Source organism: Cervus elaphus, chromosome 12, assembly GCF_910594005.1.
Source record: "Cervus elaphus chromosome 12, mCerEla1.1, whole genome shotgun sequence".
Lineage (NCBI taxonomy): Eukaryota > Metazoa > Chordata > Mammalia > Artiodactyla > Cervidae > Cervus > Cervus elaphus.
This window is the reverse complement of record NC_057826.1, coordinates 27,973,220-27,998,907: the sequence shown is the minus strand read 5'-3', so window position 1 is coordinate 27,998,907 and position 25,688 is coordinate 27,973,220. Positions and strand designations below refer to the sequence as shown.

General features: G+C 41.2%; 1 protein-coding gene across 1 annotated transcript in view; it reads left to right on the top strand.

Annotated features, from left to right (window-relative positions):
• SYT16 (synaptotagmin 16) overlaps positions 1-25,688 on the top strand; it is a 285,804-nt gene that overhangs the window by 248,322 nt on the left and 11,794 nt on the right. The window contains exons 4-6 of the mRNA XM_043920779.1: positions 4,978-5,234; positions 12,090-12,530; positions 16,015-16,204. Coding sequence (XP_043776714.1) covers positions 4,978-5,234; positions 12,090-12,530; positions 16,015-16,204 — 888 coding nt within the window. The remainder of the gene's footprint in view (positions 1-4,977; positions 5,235-12,089; positions 12,531-16,014; positions 16,205-25,688) is intronic.

The following is a 25,688-nucleotide window of genomic DNA, read 5'->3' as shown; positions in this document are numbered from 1 at the left end:
GGGTCCTTGGCCCTGCCCACCAGGCATACAAAAGAACCTAGGGAAAGAACAGTACGATATTTATTAGTGCTTTCCACAGCAAAGGTCAGGCATCTCTCTATCTCTCTGACTTCTTTATGCCCAGAACCCTGAATGGCGTAGGACATTGGAACAGGGAACAGTCTGTGAAGTGTATCTGGTAAAAAAAAAAGTAAGCCAGAGAAAATGTCATACTGTCTACCATAGTGACCTGGTCTAAAATGACCTGGGTTCTCTAATCTTTTCCTTCTTTCCTCTGGGCCTGTGGTTCATCCAACCAATGGGATCATAGTTGGTCTTCCTTGTTTTTCAGCACTTACTAATAGGAAGACTTTTAAAAAGGAGAGCGTAGAACTGAGAGACGATAACAGAGAAGAAATTTCTGATTTGATGATATGGATGAAGTGGGCAAAAAATGAACAAAGGAGGCAGAAAGGAAAATCAACGAATGAGCCCTATTTTTTTAGAGGGAATATAATAATTTGCTGACCTAATGTAATTTTACTTATTGACATGGGCCACATAGCATTTTATTGCTCGTCTTTTTAGCCTAGGTAAGCCAAGAGATAAATGCTCAATGTAACCAAAGAATAGTAACAGTTGCCAGACGCCCTCTGTAATCTCCTCACCCTCTCTCCTGTTTGCTTTTTCTCTGCTGTTAACAGCACAGCACTCTTCTCTCTCCACTGAGAGAGCAAATGTTAGCTAATGAAAGTTAATCGCAGTTGATCCCCTATGAGTAGCTTGTTTAATTCTAAAGCTAATGGCCCCATTTCCCAGAGGCCCAAGTGTCTAGATTTTGATTTATACAAATACGCTGTTCTGAGAGTTCTGACAAACACTGTAGCCCTCAACCTTCCTGGAATCAGCAGCAACTTTTGTCGTAACTGGTGTGATTCTGAGTTTTTTGACAGATGGTGATAGAAAGGCTACATTTTTCTCTACCGGAGGGTGGAATGAGTCTACACATTGAATGAATTACCTGTACATTTTGAAGAAAATCAGCAAGAGTTTTCATAAGAATGATTAACAGCATGCTAAATTTTAGGTTATCAAATGCCATGGAAATGTTAATGTAATTTTTATTGCATGATTTTTTTCTGTGTCATTTCTTTTTGTTCATTTTTAGATCATTGAATTTGTGTCAGCAGTAAAGAATAATGAAAAGATTAAGCATGCACCCTGTGTCAGCAGTAAAGAATAATGAAAAGATTAAGCATGCACCCCAGAGAGAATTTTTTTAATGCCTTTTCTCTATTTAGCTATTTTCCCCTCTACCTTAAACATGTTTTTCTAAGATCAAATTTGCATGCGTGCATGCAAAGTTGCTTCAGTTGTGTCTGACTCTTTGCAATCCTATGGACTGTAGCCCACCAGGCTCCTCAGTCCTTAGGATTCTCCAGGCAAGAATCCTGGAATGGATTGCCATGCCCTCCTCCAGGGGACCTTTCCCACCCAGGAGTAGAACCCGCATCTCTTATGTCTCCTGTATTGGCAGGTGGGTTCTTTACTACTAGTGCCACCTGGGAAGCCCCGAGATAAAATTTAACTGTAGACAGCTCTTTCACTTAAAGGGTGCATTCAGAATGTAGAACCAGTGAAATTCAAGGTCCAAACCCACTTAAAACCTTCTTCATATTCCAGCTAAGTTCTCTTGTCTCACAGATCTGACTTAGTGTTATTGTGAATTAGTTGTCACTGTATTCCTGATAATGTCAAAGGGGGCTTGGCCTAAGTGATCTGAATGAGGAGCTGTGCATGAGGTCTCTATGCTTGTAAGGTGGGCTACAGAATAATAGCCCACTTACTGGACTTTTTGTTTTGAGCAAAGCCTTATTTTTGTGTGTGAAATATTTAGTTCTTAAGATGTTTCATAGTAGCTAATCATTACCTTCCTTGTGTCATTTAAAACAAGTCAATTATGCCCTGTTTTTGTGTGTGTGTGTGTGTGTATTTTAAGAGATTTGTTGCGAAGAATTGGCTTATGTGATTGTGGGAGCTCTGAAACCCACTGTTCAGAAGGAGAGGCTGAAACTCAGGAAGGAACTGAAGCTTCAGTCTATAGATGAAATTGCTCTCCTCCAGTAATGCCTCAGTTCTCCTCTTAAGGCCTTTCAAGGGACTGATTGTGTAGGATAATCCCCTCTACTGAAAGTCAACTTTAATTATAGCTACCAAATGCCTTCACAGCAACTCCTAAATTAGCGTTTGATTGAATAATTGAGGCCTATAGCCAAGCTGACACATAAAATTGACCATCACGAATGGTAGGCAAAAGTATAGGTGATAGTGGGAAGGGTCTTGTAGTAGAAAAGAAAGCATAAAAGCATAATAGGTTTACACCCCATCAAAGTGGGATATGGACTAAAAAATTTCCTCTCATAAAATAAATATGGTTGATGTGACACAATTATGCTCTATAATTTCTAAGAAGCCAGGATACATTTCTCGACAACAGGCAATTACTTTTCTGTGTTTAAGGTGACATGACCTTCTTTAGTTTAAAGCATGGGAAGATGCTTTATGTAACAGTGAATCACCCTTCCCCCTCCTTGCAACTTGACTTGTCCCCCAGATTTGCCTTTCTAATTCATTCCTTGCTTGTCTGTCAGGGAAAATGGTTTGTTACATTAATATAGTTCTTACGTTTTTCACTTATGAATAGCTTTTTAAGGCTTTAATGTAGCTTTTGAAAATTCCCTTATTACTGATCTAAGTATTATCACTGTGGGAGTTGAAGTCATGAGACAATTTTATGGGGGTAATTTCTTGGCAGAGTTAGATTTTGTGCTGAGATCCTGCTGGGCGCTACACACGTTGATGGATGACCCACTGTTTAATAGGACATTTTAGTGTTCGTGTATGTGAGGAATGGATGGGCTAATTAGAGCCTGAGAAGAAAATTCTGCTTTGTGTTATAGGGTTTTGCAAATGGAATAACCCTTGTTCTGTCATTTTCTGGGTCTTTTTTTTTTTTTTCTTCTGTGTGTGTGTTTGCCAGATAACTGAAAGTATGAATGTCAAGATTTTAGGTATCCTATGAGAGTGTTTCCAAGAGGCCTGAAGTGAATTATTAAGAAAAACAAGGCAGATGGAGAACTTCTCAATGGCTTGCCATAATTTGGCAAAATCCCAAATGAGGGGTTGGAATTCATGCCCTGAAAACCAACTCTTCCCCAAGATTTTTGTATCTGGTTTGCAGAGGGTGATGATGTGTTTTTAAGTTTATGTGTTTATGTAGGTGGGTCAAATATTGTCTGCTAAACCACTGTCCACACTGCTCCATATTGCTACACATCTGACTGTTTCAAGTATTTGTTATCTGCGTAGCCTTGAAAGCTACTTGAGATTTAATAAAATCCACTTTGAATCTGAAGGAGTCAGAGAAGATTCAGGAGTTGTCGGGACTTTGGATGGACAGGAAAGAAAGGAGAGGAGGAAGGGCTTGAAGACCGCTGTGAACAAAAATACACAACTGTTGTTTCCATGGAAAAGACTATGCAGTATATGGATGTTGCTTAGCAGCTTCAAGGACCTTATGTTCTAGCTCAGATTTTAAGACCAATGGTGGGAACAACTGCTATTATACAGTGTGTAAATAAGAGCTGAGCTTGTCATCCTCATGAATCTTGTCTATATCTCTAATTTTCCATCATCCTGAGAGTGGGGGACACTGGAGAAGAGTAGAGGCCAAAGAGATAAGACATCCTTGGCTAGTTTCTGGATGTGGGAGGCAATTTAGGGTGAAAACTATTGCTTAGGAAGAACAGGAAGACCCTGTCAATTTTTCCTTATTATCTGAGGGTAACCTGGGTGTCAAGGAAGAGGAAGGGGGTGAACAGGGTAAGGGAGTACCAAGAGAGAGGAGACACTAAGGGCTGAGAAAGACTCTGAGTCTAAATGAGTCAGGGAAGATTTGGGAGCTGTCGGGACTTCGGATGGACAAGAAGGAAAGGAGAGGAGCGAGGGCTTGAAGAATGCTGTGAACAAAAATATACAACTGGTGTTTTCATGGCCTGTGAGGCCACAGATGTCTACGAGTTTGGTGGTAGTACTGAATGGGCTTTGCTGGATGAGGTTGGATGGTTTGCTGGATGCTGGTTGGATGAGGCCAGACAGGTCAGCAAGGCTAATATTTATGGAAAGGCTGGTGGTTACTAGGCAGATATTATTTCACATGTCCACAGTGAATTTTTAATGGCTTTTCCCAATGACTCAGTGGATAAAGAATCTTCTTGCAGTGCAGGAGATTCAGGAGACTTGGGTTCGATCCCTGGGTGGAAAGATCCCCTGGAGGAGGAAATGGCAACCCACTCTAGTATTCTTGCCTGGAGAATTCCATGGACAGAGGAGCCTGGTGGGCTATAGTCCATGGGATTACAAAGAGTTGAACATGATTGAGTAAGCAAACACACATAGACAAGGAAACAAAGGTTAAGACAGTTCAAATATTGTTCAAGTTCTTAATGCAAAACTTGGATTTTAAACCCAGATCCTCTGAATCCAGGGGCTTCCCAGGTGGCACTAGTAGCACTAGTGGTAAAGAATCTGCCTGCCAATGCAAGAGATACAAGATGTGAGTTTGATCACTGGGTTCAGAAGATCCCCCAGAGGAGGAAATCACAACCCACTCCAGTATTCTTGCCTGGAAAATTTCATGGGCAGAGGAGGCTAGTGGGTTATAGTTCATGGAGTTGTGAAGAGTTGTATTTATTTTATCCTTCAAACATAGTGTACATCCTTTATGTTCATATTATCATAAAGCATTCAGTCTTCTTGTACCCTATATAATGAACTAATGGGTTTTGATTTTATGGCCAATTTATCCAACATATAGATGAAAGTGTGTTTCAGCAGGTGTTATTTAATGATTGGAATAGTTGCTATTGCCCATTTTCTCTAGATGAAAAGATGAAACATGATAGTACATTTGAAAGAATTTCCTTTTTGCAAATTTAGGTTTGGATGGAGCCAGCCAACTGACTTATTCTGAGAATCTGTCTTATGGTGAAGATGATCCCATCTCTGCCCATTCACAGTCCCCTTGTGAGCTGGGGAACACCAGGCACCATGGTGGATCTCCTGGAGAGACCAGTGTGGTCCACAGCCTCAGCCGGCAGTCCACAGAGGGCAGCCTGGAGATGGAGACAGCTTTTAATAACCGGGGATTCGAAGATTCCTATGCTACTGACAGCTCCTCTGTGTGGAGTCCAGAGGCAAGTTGTTTGTTTTCCACTTTTTCCTGGCTTGAATATTGTCAGCTCCCTGGTTCATTGTTCCCCTTCCCCTCCCCGTTCCTCTCCTCCCTTTCTCCCCACCCTTCAAGAAGAAAATTTTTCCAAAAAGGAAGCATTGCCTTGAAAAAAAAACCACCTAAACAGCCTTTAATGGAAATATATTTTTTATTCGGATGACCAGATCCCAGCTCCTATGTGTGCCACTAAAAAAAATCATATGTAAGTGAAATCTATCAAAATGGAAAAATAAAAAGAAGCATTGGTGGCAGATTGAACCCAGCAACAATCAGGCTTCTTTTTTTATGTAAAGGAGTTTTTAGTTCTTTAAGGAGGCTGGATTATTTCCTTCATAGTTTCAATTAAATGGAGTATATACATATTTTTTATACCAAATCTTAAGTTATGAATTTTTGAATATGAGAATTATTTGGGAATGAAACAAAAAGCACAGTGCCCTGCAAATGAAATTATACAAGGTGTTATGATGAAGATCTTACAGTATGAACATATTTATTAGGTCCAAATTGAGCTGAAGTTCTAAGAGATGGCATTAGTCTGTCATGTCTCTCTGTCCATTGACTTTGCTTTTTGGGTAAATCTCTGATAAAACATACATTGCCTAATTTCTTTTCCAGCTGAAACTATTCCCAAATATGCCTAAACATCCAGAAGTGTGACTGGAGGATTGCCCAGATTCATGCTCATTGAGTCACTGATACTATCTAACCATCTCATCTCATCCTCTGCTGCTCTCTTCTCCTTTTGCCTTCAATCTTGGCCAGCATCAGGGTCTTTTCCAATGAGTCGGCTCTTGGCATCAGGACCAAAGTATTGGAGCTTCAGCATCAGTCTTTCCATTTAATATTCAGGGTTAATTTCCTTTAGGATTGACTGGTTTGATCTCCTTGCATGACTTTAAGATATATTAAATATTCTAATATTTAATATGTCTAATACTTACTTTGAAATTAATTTTGAAGAAATAACTCATGTAGTTATATAAAACTTTGTGTGAATAGAGGAAGGAGAAGGTTAGATGGATTTTGTTAGTGTCAGTCTGCCTGAGAAATTAAACAGGATGAATCTCTTATTAGAACCTGGACTGTCATACACACCAAATGCTCATCAAGGAGGAGAAAAAAATCATAGAAAATTATGTTTCAAAGCCTGACTGCTGAGGTACTGGAGCACATAGAGAAAGCATAAGGAGATGACACAGGGACATGTGTCCTGTGTGTAGAGTTATTGCTGAAGTCCAGGGATGGCAACTTAGATACGTGGTTTGTGGCTGGTTAAAAGAAAACCTTCATATAAAGACCCTCAAAGTGATCTATCTTATACATTTTGTTAAAAAAAAAAAAGTCTGCTTCCTACTGGTTTACTGCCAAGAATCAGATCAAATCCCACACACTAACATTCAACATTTAAAAATATGATTCTTTTTTGGCTCTCTCACCACATAAACAGAACAGAACTGTTTACCTGCCTATTGACAGTCTGTCGCCTTGATAACGCTACCACTGGGCTTGGAATTACTTTCTCCAGGCAACCTCCCGTTTGCCTGCCTCATGGAGCTTCAATAGAAGACTGGGTGTTGAGGGCACTAAATGTTCTCAGACTCCAAAAATACCCAGACATCGCTGTGTGCTCCATTCAACCTCCTATCTATTTTGAGACAAAAACTGTAATTTGGTGCTCCTACAGTAGAACCTCAGATGCAGTGTGGAGGCAGTTCCTGTAAATGCCTGCTTTGCAGGCTTAGCTCGCCTTTTAAGAATTGATTTATTTGCCTCTTAGCTGTATTAGGAAGCTTCTCTTCCCCTGTGTATCTGGCATCAGGAACACACTGTGGGGCTGTTTACTTTGGGCCACACAGATGACATCAACAGTATCTTGTTAAAACAGAAATGCTTCCAGTTTGATAGAAACATCTTTAAATCTTCATGGGTTTTGCCAATTGTGGCGCAAGTGTTCTCATCTTAAAGGAAAACCCAGGATATGAGAGCCAAAGGGATCATTTATTTTGCCTCAGAAGGAAACCGGTCATGCAGTGTGCCTACCTGTGAGGTTGATGGTTTTGCAAGCATTGCTCTTCTCTGCTGGAAAAGGCCATTGACTTTTTCCTGCAGACCCAAGGCTTGGCAGGGACGACGGTGGGAGGGTGGTTGGCGATTTTGAGCACTCAGGGAGGCGGCTGTCCCACTTTTCATCTCTGCTTTCCACTGATTAACTGATTGGCCTTGAGAAGTTAATTAAAATCTGCCAAATGGGGATAAAAATGAAGAGATTTTTACCTTGCAGGAAGGTCAGATGGATTAGCTGTATTAACAGTACCCACCTGAGGAGTGCCTTTAGTTGCCTGGTGATAGGTAGAGTGTGTTAAAATAATTAATTGCTATGAAAATATCAGCCTTCACGAATCTTGGTCTCAGATCAACCCAGGAAGAGACCACAAAGCCCAGTTTTCATGAGCCATGGCTTGGATTGTCCCCATCCAGAGCCTAGCTGTTGCCTGGAGCTATATCTGATTCAAGATTCTCAGGACAGTTATTTCAGACCCTTCCCCAGGACCTCAGCACAAAGCTGCAGATGGAGTGAACATTTATCTGAATGCAGAGCCTGGTAGATAAGTGGGGAGATGCTCATTAACTAGATATTTTTACCTTGGCATTGACATTGATGACAAAGCTAGGAACTGTTAGCTCATATCAAGAGCAGAGGCTTAAAAGGATGTGAAATTCAAAGTAGTGTGTGTTTCCACCTCCCATCTCCTATCTTTTTTCCTCTTCATCTCACACACTTACTATGCATGTAAGTAGTTAGGGTGATGACAGGTTTGTGGGGGAGGAAGGTAGACACCATGGTTTCACATGAGATTTGGGACTTTGAGCATTAATGCTGGCAAATCTTGGGTAGTTCTGGCTGGTCATATGATTTTGGGGGCAAAGAATGAGTTATTTAGGCATTCTAAGCCTTTGTTCCGCTCGGCCCCAAAATGAGGATATTGAAAACTTACCTTATTAGGTTAATGAAAAGTTAATATGAATATCTAAAAAGATAATGTTTCTTAGCTGGATTTTCCAAAAGTACAGCTTACTTTGTTAGGACATGCAGTCCCAGGAATCAAGAGTGAGGGGCAAGGGAAGTGATACAGGGAAGGGAGAGCCAGTATAAGTGTGTATAATCCAGTTGTCTACCTCTAAGTGTGACTCCTGACTTGACCTTGTGCAAGTGTACTATAAGAAACTGTAGAAATTAGTCCTGGGACATCTGCCCAAGGGGAGAAAAATTTACTGCATGGGGCATGAACCTCACACATACTCTGGACTTTATATTCATGGGTGCCAAGAAGTATTCTGTAAATTTCCAAGCCTTGACATCAGCGGATAGGCCTTTGGTGAGAGTTGAGAGTTACCTTGTGTGGGAGGGAGAAAAGACTTTGTTGGTTTGTGCCAGACAGAAGCTCCTTAGAGCCCAACCTGTAGGGGAAGAAGGAACAAGAGGTCACGAAGGTCTGAAGTGCATAAGAACTTGCTTTGCATCCATAAAGGCTTTAGTGTGCTACCTGGTGTAAGGAAGGGCTTTAGTGGGTGGTAACTGTTATTCCTTATGGTCCAGCAAGCAATGTAGAGATGATCAAGGGTAAGCTAAAATAGAGAGGAGTTTTAACAGAAGACTGTGACTTGATTTTTCAGTTGGCATAACTCCTTGGAGACTCGCTTCTAATATTATATCTACACTAGTCAGTTGTATTCAAAAGTCTCTATAGCAACCACTTTTATCACTTGAAACTAAGTACCTCTGAATAGAAACACTCACACATGAATGCATGCTCAGAGGAAAAAATGTAAGAAGCCTAAATTTTCCCTTAAACAAGGAGCCCAAGTTTTCTTGGTAGACTAATGTGAATCTTAAAAGGGCAATTATTAGACATCTACTAGGTGTCAAGTGCTTTAATTTTCACAGCAACCCTATAAAGTAGGTATCATCTCCCTTTCACTGTTGATTAAAACAGGAAGTGGGAAGGGTTAAATAACTGCCCAGTGTCCTAGAGGTAGTATGTGGTAGACTTGGGATTCTTAACAATATCTCGTTCCAGAGAACCATGCACTTTCACTTGAATTCTGTGGGTAAGTTTTGTTGATGAACATGCATTTTTGAGGTGTATTATTATATTAAAAAAAATTTTTTTTGCTTTTTAAACTTCTTATTTTATACTGCAGTATAGCCAATTAAAAGTGTTGTCATAGTTTCAGGTGTACAGCAAAGTGACTCAGCCACACATACACAAAGAAACTGGAAAATTCTGAAAGAGATGGGAATACCAGACCACCTGACCTGCCTCATGAGAAACCTGTATGCAGGTCAGGAAGCAACAGTTAGAACTGGACATGGGACAGCAGACTGGTTCCAAATAGGAAAAGGAGTATGTCAAGGCTGTATATTGTCACCCTGCTTATTTAACTTATATGCAGAGCACAACATGAGAAACGTTGGGCTGGAAGAAGCACAAGCTGGAATCAGGATTGCTGGGAGAAATATCAATAAGCTCAGATATGCAGATGACACCATCCTTATGGCAGAAAGTGAAGAGGAACTAAAAAGCCTCTTGATGAAAGTGAAAGAAGAGAGTGAAAAAGTTGACTTAAAGCTTAGCATTCAGAAAACTAAGATCATGGCATCTGGTCCCATCACTTCATGGCAAATAGATGGGGACACAGTGAAAACAGTGTCAGACTTTATTTTTGGGGGCTCCAAAATCACTGCAGATGGTGATTGCAGCCATGAAATTAAAAGATGCTTACTCCTTGGAAGGAAAGTGATGACCAACCTAGATAGCATGTTAAAAAGCAAAGACATTACTTTGCCAACAAAGGTCTGTCTAGTCAAGGCTATGGTTTTTCCAGTGGTCATGTATGGATGTGAGAGTTGGACTATAAAGAAAGCTGAGCACCGAAAAATAGATGCTTTTGAACTATGGTTTTGGAGAAGACTCTTGAGAGTCCCTTGGACTGCAAGGAGATCCAACCAGTCTATCCTAAAGGAGATCAGTCCTGGGTGTTCATTGGAAGGACTGATGCTGAAGCTGAAACTCCAGTACTTTGGCCACCTCATGCGAAGAGTTGACTCATTGGAAAAGACCCTGATGCTGGGAGGGATTTGGGGGCAGGAGGAGAAGGGGGCGACAGAGGATGAGATGGCTGGATGGCATCACCAACTCGATGGACATGGGTTTGAGTAAACTCCGGGAGTTGGTGATGGACAGGGAGGCCTGGCGTGCTGCGATTCATGGGGTCGCAAAGAGTCAGACACAACTGAGCGACTGAACTGAACAGAACTGACTCTCCCCCAAACCTCCCTCCCATTCAGGCTGCTGTTTAACATGAGCAGAGTTCCCTGTGCTATACAGCAGGACCCTGATTGTTACCCATTTTAAACAGCAGTGTGTACATATTGGCCTAAAAATAAAAGAGTTCTTTGTATTAGAACAGTTGATATTCTATTACATAAAGAAGAACTGATTCTTATTTACAGTGAGAATCAGACCAAAATTTGTCATGAGTAAGAGGCATGCCTTCAGAGGGAAAAATCAAATTATGTTGACATTAGTAATAGTTTGTTTGAGGGTGGTTCATTATAGTAAATGTGATTCAGCTCAGTCTTCTCAGTGAGGTCATTGGATCTGACTGGATGAGGTGAACTGCTGTCTGAAAGTGATATTTTATAACAAGGGGCCATGATTGGAAATAAGCATCAGTTCAGTGATGAGAATAGATATCTACGGAGGCTTGTCTGAGCCGAGCATTCTTCCACAGCTTCCCAAGTGATACTAGTGGCAAAGACCTGCCTTTCAGTATAGGAGACATAAGAGGCATGGGTTCAATTCCTGGGTTAGAAAGATCCCCTGGAGCAGGACATGGCAACCCACTCCATTATTGCCTGAAAAATCCCATGGACAGAAGAGCCTGGCTGGCTACAGTCCATAGGGTCATACAGAGTCAAACATGACTGAAGCGATTTGGCACACTAAAACCTCACAATGACACTCTATCAAGCAGTCACCTTAATGCTCGTTTTTCAGCTGAAGTACAGAGAGCATGACCCTTTTGGCCAGGGCCAAAAAGCTGGTCAATGTTGAATTTTAATTTCAACCCAGGTGTTCTGTCCATAAGCCCAGCGTTGTATTTGCTAAATGGCTGCAGGGGATGTCCTCCTAAACCCTTCCTACTCCAAGAGTGACTGGAGGCTAGCTGAGACTTCCTTGCGGCCTGAGAAATGCAGAATCCCAGACCTGACTCCTGGTCCTACTGAATCAGAATTCCCAGATTAGTCAAGTCCACTAGAATGTTTGAGAAGTTCTGTCCTAAACCTTTTCCACCATGTAGATAGACAATCTATTAAAGGCTCACCTGTCCATGACCCCCACTAGGATCCTTCTCTGCATGGGCTCCTGGCCCAGAGAGCACAGGCCCAGGCAGAGTCATTTCTCCTGGGAACTTAAGGAAAAGTTAGCTTTTGGCAGTTGCATAATTAACTAATTTTAGACTTAGTATTTCAATTGGTTTCAATGATAGCACTTTGCAAATTGTAAAAGCTTTGTTCATTCATTCCAAAAGCATGCATATGCTTTGAAGGCTCACCATATGTCTGGTGCTGTACCCTCAAGGAACTCACAGTCCGATGGAGAGACCAGGAAACAGACCTTTCTAATGTATGAGGTTATAAGCTATCAGTCCAAAAGTGTGAGGTTCTGAAGAAGCACAGAGGGGCACCATCTTTCCAAGATGCATTAGGCATTGTTCCATTCCTAACCTTTCCCTCTGTCTACAACAGGAACAGGATGGGACCAATTTTCAGGTGCCACCTGGGGTCCCGGAACCCATCTCAAAATGTGGTGACCTGGATGTCATCTTTGAATATAGAGCTGCCAGCCAGAAGCTCACAGTGACTATTGTCAGAGCCCAGGGCCTCCCGGATAAGGACCGAAGTGGAGTCAACTCCTGGCAAGTGCACGTTGTGCTGCTGCCCAGTAAGAAACAGAGGGGCAGGACAAGCATACAGAGAGGGCCCAACCCCATCTTCAAGGAGAAAGTCACCTTCGCCAAGCTAGAGCCCAGAGATGTGACTGCCAGTGCGGTCCGCTTCCGCCTGTACGCTGCCCGCAAGATGACCCGGGAGAGAATGATGGGCGAGAGGCTCTTCTATCTCAGCCACCTGCACCAAGATGGGGAAATGAAAGTGACTCTTGTTCTGGAGCCAAGAAGTAATATCAGTGTGAGTATGTTAAATGGTGCTACTAATGATGTGCTGTGTTGGAGGATCTGGAATTGTCAGCCCTTGATGTAGTATATTCAGCCTGTGAATTCAGACACCTTAATTTAATTTCTATTTTTTCCTTCTCATCCTTGTGAGCCATGCTTTGCACTTCACGGTACAATGGGGTTTTTATTTTGTGTGTGTGTGTGTGCCCATAGCCCCTATAACCTGATGGATGTACCCCTATCCAATTTTGGACATGACGACGGCAGAGTAAAGGAGGACACAGGGAAACTGTGAGAGATTTCTTGACCTTCTCATTAGCTGATAAGTGGTTCTACCACTCATCCCCCTGCCCTGACCCCAGTATACATCATGATGCATCTCAGAGATGGGGCTTTCAAAGTGAGGTCCTTAACAAGTGTGCCTGAGTAGGTTATAGAGTAGCCCTGAACTCCAGCCACTTCTAAGACCTTCCATTTATTATGACTGGGCTTCTTCCACATGCCCATCTTCTATGTCCCTGGGTTTCAAGATAAGACAGCACAGCTCTCATATCTACAAACAAGTAACTCTCTCTTCCTGTGGGTGATATATATATCATCCAGTGTGAGGGTCTCCTTCTAAAAATCACATAAAAGATCAGGTAGTTATCTTGGGCTGTTGGGCCAATCAGTCATTCACTCCAAAATGTTTATGAGTGCCTACTATATGTCAGGTGCCATATTGGCAGAGGAGGAACAAAACAGGGGCTGCCCTTGCAAGGTGAATGAAACAGGAGATGCCTTACAATCTGGTGGAGGACGGCGACAATAGGCAGCCGGGGTAGAGAGTGACAGAGGCTGTGTTTTCTTTTGAAGGGTCAGAAAAATTATCTTTCAGGTGGTGGTATGACACAGAAAACTCAAGGACCCTTAGGAGCCAGCCTGGGTGCCGTGTGACGGACAGGGTCTCCAGACAGAGGGGCTGGTATATGTAGACACCAGCAGGTGGGAAGGGGCTTGACTTGTCTGAGGAAGAAGAAAGGAGCCAGAGAGTCCAGACTGTGCTGATGGGAGATCCAGCCACTTACATTTTTAATAGATGTCTCAAAATTTAGACTCCAAATCCTGATTTTTGCCTCACAAAATCTATTTTGGGCTTCCCTGGTTGCTCAGCAGCCTGTCAATGCAGGAGATGTGGGTTCAAACTCTGGGTTGGGAAGATCCCCTGCAGGAGGAAATGGCAAACCACCCCAGTATTCTTGCTTGGGAAATGCCAGGGACAGAGGAGCCTGGTGGGCTGCAGTCCATGGGGTAGCAAGAGTCAGACAAGACTTAGCAACTAAACAGCAACAAATCTATTTTACCTGCAGTCTTCCCATCTTGGCTAAAGACAATCTCATGCTTTGAATTCAGGTCCAAAATCTTAGAAGTCATTTGTGACTTCTCTCCATCTGAAATCCTACTGGCTTTTTATTAAAAATCCAACCAGAGCCTGACTCTCTGCTGGATTATTGAAAGGGCCTCCTAGTCATCTCCCAACTTCCACCTTTGTCCCCTATAAACTATTTCCAGCTTGGGAACCAGAAGGAGCCTTTAAGACATAAACTAGATCACATCTTTATTGTTGTGGTTCAGTCACTAAGTCACGCCTGACTCTCTGAGACCTCATGAACTGCAGCACATCAGGCTTCCCTCCCTTGTCTCTGTTCAAATCCCTCTTTTCCCCCTAAGCTCAGAGTAGGGTGTGTCTTAAATCCTGGGGAACAGAAGTCATGGGAGTTCAGAGGAGTCCTGCATCATAAAGCATGGAGACAGGGATGCTCCCACCCCTGTAACTCTCTGCCAGACGCTGTGCTTTGTGATGGGGGTACAGAGCTGAGTAGGGGAAATGAGCTGTGTGAAAGAACCTTGAAGTAAAAATCCTCCCATTTACCTGTTATTTGTTGAGTGTGGTTATCAGCTAGGCACTGGACAATGCACTGTGGCAGACTGAGGGGTTTATAATATAAGGCTGGGGATTAGAGGGGAGAGGCAAGCGGTGCAGTGACAGGTGTCACAGTGGACACTTCTGCACAAGCCCAGGGGACGGGGTGGCCCTCACCCCAAACTAAGCAAGTATTTCTGTGCTGGATTATCATCATCCAGACAAAAGGGCATCTCTTAAAACCACCTTGCCCTGTAGTTTATAAATTGTGTGTGCTAGATTGCTTCAGTAGTGTCCGACTCTGCAACCCTTTGGACCGTAGCCCAGCAGGCTCCTCTGTTGTGGCAAGAATACTGGAGTGGGTTGTTATTTCCTTCTCCAAGTTTATAAATTATGTCCCATGAAAACCTCTGTGGGCTCTATAGGGATGCCTGTGGCTTTGTAAACAGGGTAGTTTCCTAAGATGTTAAGAAATATTTGGTTTCTTTCAATGCATTTATTTATCGAGGTTCCTGATGAGAAATTTTAGGAAGTGATTTCAGATGTTGAGAAGAAAGATTTGAGAAGAGTCCGATGCACATGTTTCTTTTTCTGAAATTTACTTTTAATTGGAGGATAATTGCTTTACAGTGTTGTGTTCGTTTCTACCATACATCAACAGGCATATACATATGCTCCCTCCCTCTTGAACCTCCCTCCCATCACCCACCCTATCCCACCCCTCCAGCTTGTCACAGAGTCTGATGCACATGTTTCTGATGGAGGAGGTGATGGCTCCAGGAGGCTGGCTAGCCTGCCCTCAGAGCCCATTCCCACTCCTGTTTCTTGAGTGAGAGTCAGTGTCCTGACCTCCTTTGCTCTCCTTCTCCCGGCATGTCTGGTGCACAGAGGCAGATGCTTTGGAGAAGCAATATGTGAATATATGACAGAAAGTGTGGGCTCCGCTGTTGCCTAAGGTTTCTAAGACACACAGTCCTTGTGTCAACTTCCTTACTAAACAGTTGTGAAAGTGCTCACATTCAATAGAATTCATTTCCTTAGGGAAAAAAAAATGTAGCATCTGCTGTATTCGTGACAACCTTAAAAAGCAGAACTGGGAGCCAAATGTTCTTTGGGGTGGTAGGCAGCCAGTGGTCAATTTCTTTTCTGGTGAAGGCAAGATGCCTCCTATATTGTTGCATTCCTCAAGAAGCTGCAGGAAACAGAAGCTGAACTCATGCCTGGGGTGGACGTGAAACATTTGAGCACAAATTGCACAGGAGGGAATTTGGGTCTATATTAAATGTCTTCTTAGCTCTCCATGTATCTTTCTGGGTTTGATTTACACTAGTAATAACATCTTTGTCCATTTTGTCTTTAGAGAGGAAAGGGTGAATGGAGACAGCGCTTGAAACAAATATGTCAGCTAATAATGCAGGGGATCCCATCCAGGACTGCGCTCCCCAGGCCCTATTATCATTCACACCGAGTGCGCCCTTAGTAATCTTTGGCAGCAGTGGAGATTGGGGCCACAATTTCTCCAAACATATCGGCTTTCTTTTTGGGAGAAAGCGCAGCCAGGGCCAATGGATCCTTTGTTGTTCTTCCCCTCCAGAGTGGAGAGTCTCCGCTCAGCCCATCTGCAGTGTCTCACAGTGATAGCGCTTCATCCACGCAGTCGCTGTCGCATGGAGGGGCGCCAGAACTGTTGGTGGGGCTGTCATACAATGCCACAACAGGGCGATTATCCGTGGAGATGATCAAAGGCAGCCATTTCCGAAACCTCGCTGTGAACAGAGCACCTGGTAAGTTCATGCCTATACCCCCAGCTCTGGTCCTCCCAGAGGCAGGCAAAAGGCTGTGTCTGCTTTCATCTCAATTCTGTAACTTGTAAAATAAAAATGATCTTGGTGTGATTTAGACAATTTTTACCAAATGATGTCTCTGGATTTTTCAAATGCTTTTCTATTTAATTAAATTGAAGGCTTCTCTGATACCTGGATGAATCTTGATATAAAACAGGCTGACCTCTGTGAGTGTATTGAAGGGAAAAGAATGATGTCTTTTCAGCAGCATAACATGTATAAACAATTAAAATCTGCTAATAGGTCCCAGGCCCTCAAATTCTTTAAAGAGGCAGACTTCAATCTTTGGAGCCAGGCAGACTTGGGATCTAACTCCAGCTCTGCTCATTTACCTGGTAGCTTTGCTCTGATCCTATACATTTTACCTCTCTTTCTGAACCTCAGAAAACTCATCTGGAACAAAGGAATAGTAAGAGCACCTTCCTCATGTATTGTTTTGGGGCTTAAATAAAATGATTTATGTAGAACATTTAGTATAGTGCCTGACACATAGTGAGCATGCAAGAAATGTGAGTGGTTATGTTGTTGATTGCAGAGGAGGTAGAGTAAGAAGACATGGGCAATCCAGGCCTGACTCACCAGGGAACCTTCTGAGATTACCCCTGGAAAGAGCAGCTCAAAACATACCCCCATAGTGGCTGTCCAGGGCTCAGGAAGCCAGAATAAAAGTGTTGCTGCTGCCAACTGCCCGAACTGCCTCTCAGTACCCAAGAAACTAGAGATTGAACCTTGGAATAATGCTGCTAAAAAATCAGCTCACATTTAATGATCTTGCTCATTAGCAGAAACAGCTTAAGAAAGGGTGGTTTCTGTCTCACTTCTGTCTGCTGGATCTCATGTAACATCTAATTAGAGGAATCTAATTTATATCTAGAATTCTAGCTGCAAGAGAGTCTGGGAAATGCTGTTGAAATTCCAGCCTTTTGAGTCCAAGAAGGTAAAATTGACGGGGCTAGGGTAGAGTGTGAGTGAGTCTGTTCTCCACAGACTACCAAATCTTTTCTGAAATAAGTACCGGGTCAGTAACAACATGATAGGCTGCATGAACCAATGGACTCTGGCCTCACCTGTCCGCACCAGGTGAAGAGCCAGCCAAGCTGGCTCCTACAACCAAATCTGGACTCTCACTCCTTTTCGTCTCTAACTGTGCCACCACCCACAATGTCTCTGTTCAGTAGTATCTTGTTAGTCAGTCTGTATTAAGGCCATTAGAGCAAGTTAGTGAGGAAAACACAACAGTCTGGATAACAGAAGAGACCAGGGGCATAAACCATATTCTATATCAAGGCTCAGAAGCATGTTAGAGCTATTTAAAATCCACAGTACATATTGATTATTAATTGCATGGATAGATGCTCCTTTCTAGATATAGCTTTTAAAAAATAACTCCAGATTTACTAAAGATCTGGATTTACTGCTTTTACTGTAGAACTTTTGCTGGTCTCTTTTCCTGTCTTCTGAGATTTGTTGAGATCTGAACAGTTAAGGGGGAAGAAGATGGTGCAGCTGCAGATAATGATGAGGGAGATGGACCACACATTCATGGCCTATTCCAATGCATGTTGGGAGGCTTTAATTTGCATGCTTAGAGGTTCCAGGCAATACAGGGGAGAAGGACAGTATGGTGGCTAAGAAAGCATCAACTGGAGGATGCCAAACTAAGATTTTTGCCACTTGCTAGCTGTGAGTTACTGAATTTTTTTGACTCTGTTTTCTTATTTGTAAAATGGGGATCATAATAATATATACTTTTCAGGTAGGGATATTACATGTAAAACTGTGCTTTGAGAATGGTGCTAAGGTATCTTTCCACATTTCTTTATAAAAGAGAAGATGCCAAAAAGGAAACTATTATAACAAATACTTAAAATTGAGTGGGAAAACAAGGCAAGTCCTCATTTTGAAATTGATTTCCTTCTAGAAGTTTAAGTCAGATTGGCATTTATTACATGGTTTTAGATAGAATAGTGATGCAGTGTAACTGAAAATGTAACTGACATGCTGTATCTTTGCAACCAAAGTAATAGAAGACAATATTGCTGTGATGCTATTAATTAAAACAGAAACCCAATAGTGAAGACAAAAGTTTTTTGTTTACATGGAATGCTAGTACTTAAGGAAAAACCAGTTTAATTAGGACAGACTGAGAAAGTAGAAGGTTCTTTTGTGGAGACTCTAAAAGGGATCTCTTGGTACTTTCAAGGGCTTGAGATGTTGACGATGTTGGCCTTTCATTATGTCTCACTTCTTTATGCCACTAGCAGGACTTTGGCAGTCATCAGACAAGCTTAGGGTACAGTTCGAGTTCCCATATGGAAGAGAAAAAGAGAGAGAAAGGATGAGGGAACAAGAGTTTTATGAGGTAACTGAGCAGCATTGGAAGAAAGAGAGGGAGAAGAGGAAACAATGCAAGCTGGGAAATGAATGGACCTGAAGTGGGGAATGGGGACACTGCCAATTGCACTCATCTCCATGGAGAAAGTGGAGAGAGGGCAGGGGGGACAGGACCCTGCGTCAGACTCCACCCTGAGGGAGCTGCCTGCGGGAGGGAGGCGTGGGTAGAAACTTGTGTGTGAAGGTCACAAATCCTGTCCTTGAGACCCTCAGCTCAGTGGCAGTGACCTCCTCTGTAGAAAGGGGTCATCAATCCTGCCTTGCAGGGTGGCATTGATAATGTAAAGAATGGTTCTTAAGGTAGTCCAAAGAAAAAGAAGTTGAGCCTGATGACTAGGAACTTCTACAGAATGCTGAAGGTGCTAAATCTTGATGGAAAGAGACAAAGGCTAGAATTTAGAAGTGAGGATCTTTTGCATCAAAGTATTTTGTCAGCCAAAAGATAACTTTGAATTTGCCAACTTGAACCAACTAGATGACTGTTCTGATATTTTAAACTTTTCTTTCTAAGCAAGATAGAGGAGAGGTGGACTAATAATAGATGCAGTTACCCTTCTCTTTTCAGGCCTTAGAAGAAATAAGCCACCAGATGTATGCTCCTTTCCCCAAATCCCTGGGGGAGAAGGCCCAGTGAGAGGCAGGTTTAGCTCTAGTGGGCAGAAGCCAGTGGGAGCATCCCTAAAGATGAGTGTCTACCACACCTCCCCACCCCAGAATGGTTAAAACTAAAAAGACTGATTCCCTCAAATATTGGTGAGGATGTGGCGAATACTTTCTTGGTAGAAGTGTAAAATGGAATAACAGCTTTGGGAGAAGGCCTGGTGGTGTCTCATATAGATGAACATGCACTGAAAATCCAGCAGTTCTATTCTTGGGCATTTGTCCATAAGTTAAAAAAAAAGGGACTTTCATTAGAAGGTTTATAGCAGCTTTATTACAGTGTACAAAAATGGCGAAGAGCCCTTATGTCCTCATAGTTGAATAAATAGATTAAGATATATTTTGTATAGTAGAATACCATTCAGCAATAAAAAGGAATGAAATTAACTGAGGCATTCAACAACATGGAGGAATCTCAAGAACATACCAAGTACCTACTGCATGATTCCATTTATATGAATTTCTAAAACAGGCAAAATTTGTTTAAACATATAGTGGAAAAAAAGAGCAAGGAGTGGTTGCTTCAGGATTCGTATTGGCATCAAGGTGACCGGGCATAGACATGAGGGAGTATTCTGGGGTGATGGACATATTCTGTATTTTGATAGGGATGTGGGTTAAATGGATGTTTGCATTTGTTAAAACTTACTGAGTGGTGCTAGGCTTCGTGCACTTCACTGCATGTAAATTTTACCTTATAGTATGAAAGAACCATAAATTATTGAACTCTAGTTAATGAAACATATGCTGAAATATTTAGGGATAAAGAACAATGATGGCTACAGGTATGACAGGTTGATGGATAGATAGATGTATAGATATATGAGGAAGCAAAGTCTGTTATCTCAGGCTACTATAGCAAAAATACCATAGGTTGGGTGGCTTAGGCCAGGTGTACCCAAACTCTGGGATCTAATGCCTGATGATCTGAGGTGGAGCTGATGTAACATTACTAGAAATAAGGTGCACAATAAATATAATGTGCTTGAATCATCCTGAAACCATCCCCCCACCAATGCATGGAAGAATTATCCTTCACAAAACTGGTCCCTGGTGCCAAAATAGTTGGGGACTGCTGGCATAGACAACAGAAATTTTTTTTCTTGCAGTTCTGGATGCTGGGAAATCCAAGATCAATTTGGATTTGATCAGCTAATTTGGTTCCTGGTAAAAACCCTCTTTTTGGTTTTCAGGCAGATATCTTGCTGTATCTTCACATGATGGAGAGAGAGTACCTCTATCTCATGGCTCTTCTTCTAAGGGCACTGATCCCATTCATGAGGGCTCCACCCTCATGACCTGATTACCTCCCAAAGATCCCACATTCAAATACTGTCACACTGGGGATGAGGGCTTCGACATACGAATTTTGGTAGGACACATCAGGCCATAGCATAGGTGGAACAAAATATGACAATTGAAGAATCTAGGTGATGAATATATGGGTATCCACTGTATAATTATTTCAAATTTTCAGCATACTTGAAAATTTGTTATAAAATAATAGGCATAAAAAACTGGTCTGGTCTGGAATAGTTCAGTTGGGCTAGGTAGATAAAAATAAAACATGAATGAAGCCATTGATAGGGAATACTGTGGTGGGCATTACATTGTTTTTTAAGTTATGTTGACATCTCAAGGTCCACCCTTGACTCAACCTTGGACAGAACAGACAGGGTATCAATCAAATAACCTGAGGGCATCTTCTATAGCATCCTTCATAAACCACATCCATCCCAAGACAAAGTATTTGATTGGGCATTTCTTTCTTTCTAACTTTAACCTTTTCTCTATTCATCAGATAGATAAATAGATTTTTATATCTACATCCCTCTTCCTGCCATCTTCCCTCCCTCCCTTCCTTCTTTTCTCTTTCCCTTTTTTCCTTCCTCCCTCCCTTCTTTCTTTCCTTCCTTCCATTTTGGTGAAAATGCCCATATTATAAAAATTTAAGTATGTTTACATATATTTTTCAAATCATAGGTGGACCAGGGAAGGTAAAATAGGCTATTTGAAAATTACTGAAACTATTCCATAGAACCTATTCAGAAACAATCCATAAACAAGTTAACAAAATGAACTAATCTTAGCTCAAGGCAGGTAACAATGTGTCAAGAACCATTCCAGGCACTTTCAAGGTAAAATCTCACTTAGTACAAGAGATCATTATTGTTGTCATATTTGCTATTAAGACAGTACAGGCTAGTCTACAAACATGATGACAAGGAATAGTCTCCACTTCTGTACATGGCAGATGATCTAGGTGAAAAACCCTCTTTCAGTATCTGCTAGACGTCTGAAATCCTTATACAGAAGCTTTTGAAGAAGTCACCATTGAGAATTGGAAGTATTTGATTATCTTTTGAATTTGGCTTTATGGGAAAACAATTCACTAACAGTTTAGCAACTCTGTTCCGTTCTTTTCTTGGGCTTACCACCCAATTACTGCATGGCCTGGACAATTGTTTTAACCTCTCAGAATTTCATTTACTTCCCTATTAAGTGGGGTTAACAAGTTAATGCTACCTATACAAGTCTATATTCTAAAAAGTTAGCTATTCTGTTGGCAGGTTCTGTTTCTCCATCCTTCTCCAGTGCGTTACTGCATTGTGTATATACACACATATAATGGTCCCTGTCAAAAATTATCATTAAGATGTCCCCTCTAGTTAAAAATAATGCGTCCCCCGGCCTCTCAGTGTGTGTGTGATTAGCCACATGTGATAATTACATCCCAAATGATAATACTTACAGCAGCAGCATATTAACCTTGTTAGGCATTCACAATAGCAGAGACTAGAGGAAGGAAAAACAAAAAAGCAAATCAAGCAGGCTCATGTTTAGTGTGAATAACAGATAGGAAGCAGGGGGTAACCTCTATGGATGAAACACAGGGAAAAAAGGACTACACAGAAATGAATGAATATAGGATATACCACCTTCTTTTAAAATCTTGGTCCAATATTCAGTTAAGTATAGTAAACACTTATTAATAGCCATTACATGTTCAGAATTAAGGCCAATACATATGAAGATTTATGTGCAGCAGTAACTTATTGACTGCATATGTGATGTTCCTTTACTTATATCACCTCATTTAATTCTCACAACAATGTCAAAGTTAGAAAATCTGAAAAGCAACAGAAGAGAAAATACAGTTACCATAGTATGTGAGTTATATCTCAATAAAACCAATTAAAAAAAAAACCACTCAGCTTTCTTCAGAAGAATGACAGACTGTGGACAGCCTTGTTAACGGCAACAATAGAAGCCTGAAGACAAGGGGAGAATATCATCACAGGCTTGAGAAAGAAAACCACTCTCAACTTATTATTCTTTTCAAGTGACAGAAGAATAAAGATCTTTTTTTCTTTTACAAAGCTTGAAAGGGTTTATCACTGGAAGAACTACTAACTGGTGTGATTTCAGGGAGAAAGAAATTGAACCTGAAAGGAGTAAAGTGCAAGAAAGGAAATGAACAACAGGCACAAAAAGATCAACATGTAGGTAAATGTGAGCATGTGTAGACTGCGTAAAGCAGAAACAGCAAAAGTGGGACTACAGCAATAACGTGGAACTGAAATTCCTGGCAGGAATAATATGAAAGATGTGAAGGGGAGACAGAAGTCAAAGAATTCTAAGGTACTTATGCTACTTAGAAAGAGGGTGAAAGTGAAAGTTGCTCAGTCGTGTCCGACTCTTTGCGGCCCCGTGGACTACACAGTCCATGGAATTCTCCAGGCCAGAATACTGGAGTGGGTAGTCATTCTCTTCTCCAGGAGATCTTCCCAGCCCAGGGATCAAACTCAGGTCTCCCGCATTGCAGGCAGATTCTTTACCAACTGAGCCACAGAAAGAAGGTAGAGGTATTGATTAATTTTGGACAGTAAATAAAGGGTATATGTTAAAATTTTAATACAACTTTTAACCCAGTAGAGAGACCAAATTAGAATAAAGAAAATTCAGATAATCCAATAGAAAGCAGAAAGATATATTTAAAAGCCTAGAAAATGCAGAATAGATGGCATAAACAAAATCAATAAAAATAAATCAAAATCTATTGGTGATAATAATAAATGTCAAGGGACTGAAACTGCTTTGTTACTGATAGATACAGCATTAGGTTAATATTTCTCTTCCTCCCAATCTCTCCCTATCTCTCTCTCCTCACATCCTCTCACTTCTACTACATTTTATATTGGGTGTCCACCTAACCTCATAATGTTTAAGAAAAAGAAACACTAATTACCAATAAATTGGGCTTGGTTCTGGAATGCAAGAATGATTTAACATTAGGGAAATCTAACGTATTTAATAGCTCGCTATACCAACTGATTTATGAGAAAACTTGATCATGTCAATAATTGCAAAAGAAGCTCTTGATGAAATACACTATGCTTTATTGGCAAAAATAACTCACAGCAGATGAATAATAGAAGATATATCAGTATAGGCAAAGTTATGATGCAATAACAAATTCTGCAGAGTTCATGGCTTAACACAGCAAAGGTTTATTTCTCCCTTTCATCACAATCCAAAGTAAGGCAGGCAATGTTCCTCTAAGCTATGAGTAAGGGATACAGATTCTTTCCATTTAATGAGGTGATAATATTATGTTCAAAATGTGACCAGCCTTGTTGTCGTGGAAGGGGAAGAGACAGGGGGAATGACTGACTTCAGCTGTGATTGAAGGTAATGTATTACTTCTAGGATTCTATATTCAGAAGTCAGACACATGGCTCAGTCATGTCCAATCTGGTGTGAAACCTTCATCCTTAATTTTATATTAACCCAAGTCACTATCACATTGTTCACCTGAGAAGGTTTATTGAGCCTTTGTTGTTTGAAGCCCTTTAAAATTTATCTCTTACTGTTTGGAAATCTGGAAGCAAGGAACTTTTCCAATCACAGATATGTCTGAATATCAGGATTCTCTTTCTTTTTCCTTGCACATTCATCTTTCCCAAGGGTACTTTTCACCACTCCCCAGCCTCTAGATGAAGCCAGTAGTAGTGAATACACACTTCTAACATTATGTTTTTCAATCTTTTTCCTTGTAACTACAAATATTAGGCATATGTGCTTCCTTCCAAGTGATAGCATATGAGTTTACCATCACTTAGTATGGATGATGGATCGCCACTATCCTAGCCTCTGATAGGAGTTTCTTCATCACCTGGCACTAACTTCTAGGCCAGTGGTCTTCTTGTATTTTTGTTTTAGTTGCATTCCAGTTCAGATTACTGATTACTTTATCACACTTTTGTCAGGAAAATACAAAATACTCTAACTATATTTTGAATCAGAAGTTGTTTCTTATAGGCTTCAAGCATGGGAAGTCTGGTCAGTAAAGGTCAGGAAAGCTCTCTCTAGGAAATCCAGAAGTACAGGCATCACAGGAAAGGTACCAGTACAATTTGGGCTGGGCACATTAAAGGAATGGTTCTCATAAGGATCTTTGAATGCCATGGGTGAACACCCTACTTTGCCACCTGCTTGCTAATTCCTGTCCACATGCCTGCAACTGGTCTGTGGCCTGAAAGGACTTGTGGCTCCCCTTTCCTTTTGCTTTCCAGTCTCATACAGTTTGCTTTCATTAGTGAAATCTAACTGGGATCTTACTGGCAAGAGATCCAGGGGAATGTAATTTTAAGTTTGGTAAAGAAAAGAGCTTAGAAAGGCAGAAATGGTATTAGATGTCAACAACTAGTATGTTGTAGAGAACTGTTAGTCACTTAGTCATGTCCAACTCTTTGCAACCCCATGGAGTATGTGTCCATGAAATTCTCCAGGCAAGAATACTGGAGCGGGTAGCCATTCCCTTCTCCAGGGGATCTTCCCAACCCAGGGATCAAACCCAGGTCTCTTGCATTGCAGGCAGATTCTTTACTATCTGAGCCACCAGGGAATAGGGAAGAGAACATACTTAACCCTGATGGTGAGCATTTTAAGAAAATAGACACTAGCTATCATTCTTAATCTTGAAATCCATCAAGAAAGAAATAAGGATTCCCACTAGAATCACTCTCATTCAACATTAGACTGGAAACTCAAGGCAATTTAGTAGAATAAGAAAAAGAAATAAAAATTTAAAGCTAGAGAAGAGGAAACAAAACTGCCATTCTTTATAGAAAATATGATTGCATTAAAAATGCAAGAAAACCTATAAATTTAAACTAATATTTTTTAATACAAACTTGTTTTCTAATACATCAAGGACAGATAGAAAGTAGAGTTTTAACACATTAATATATACAAACTAACAGTAGCTATGGTACCAAAAGATAACATTAATAAAGGATGAGATGGTTGGTTGGATAGTTGGATGGCATCATCGACTCGATGGACTTTGGTTTGGGTGGACTCCGGG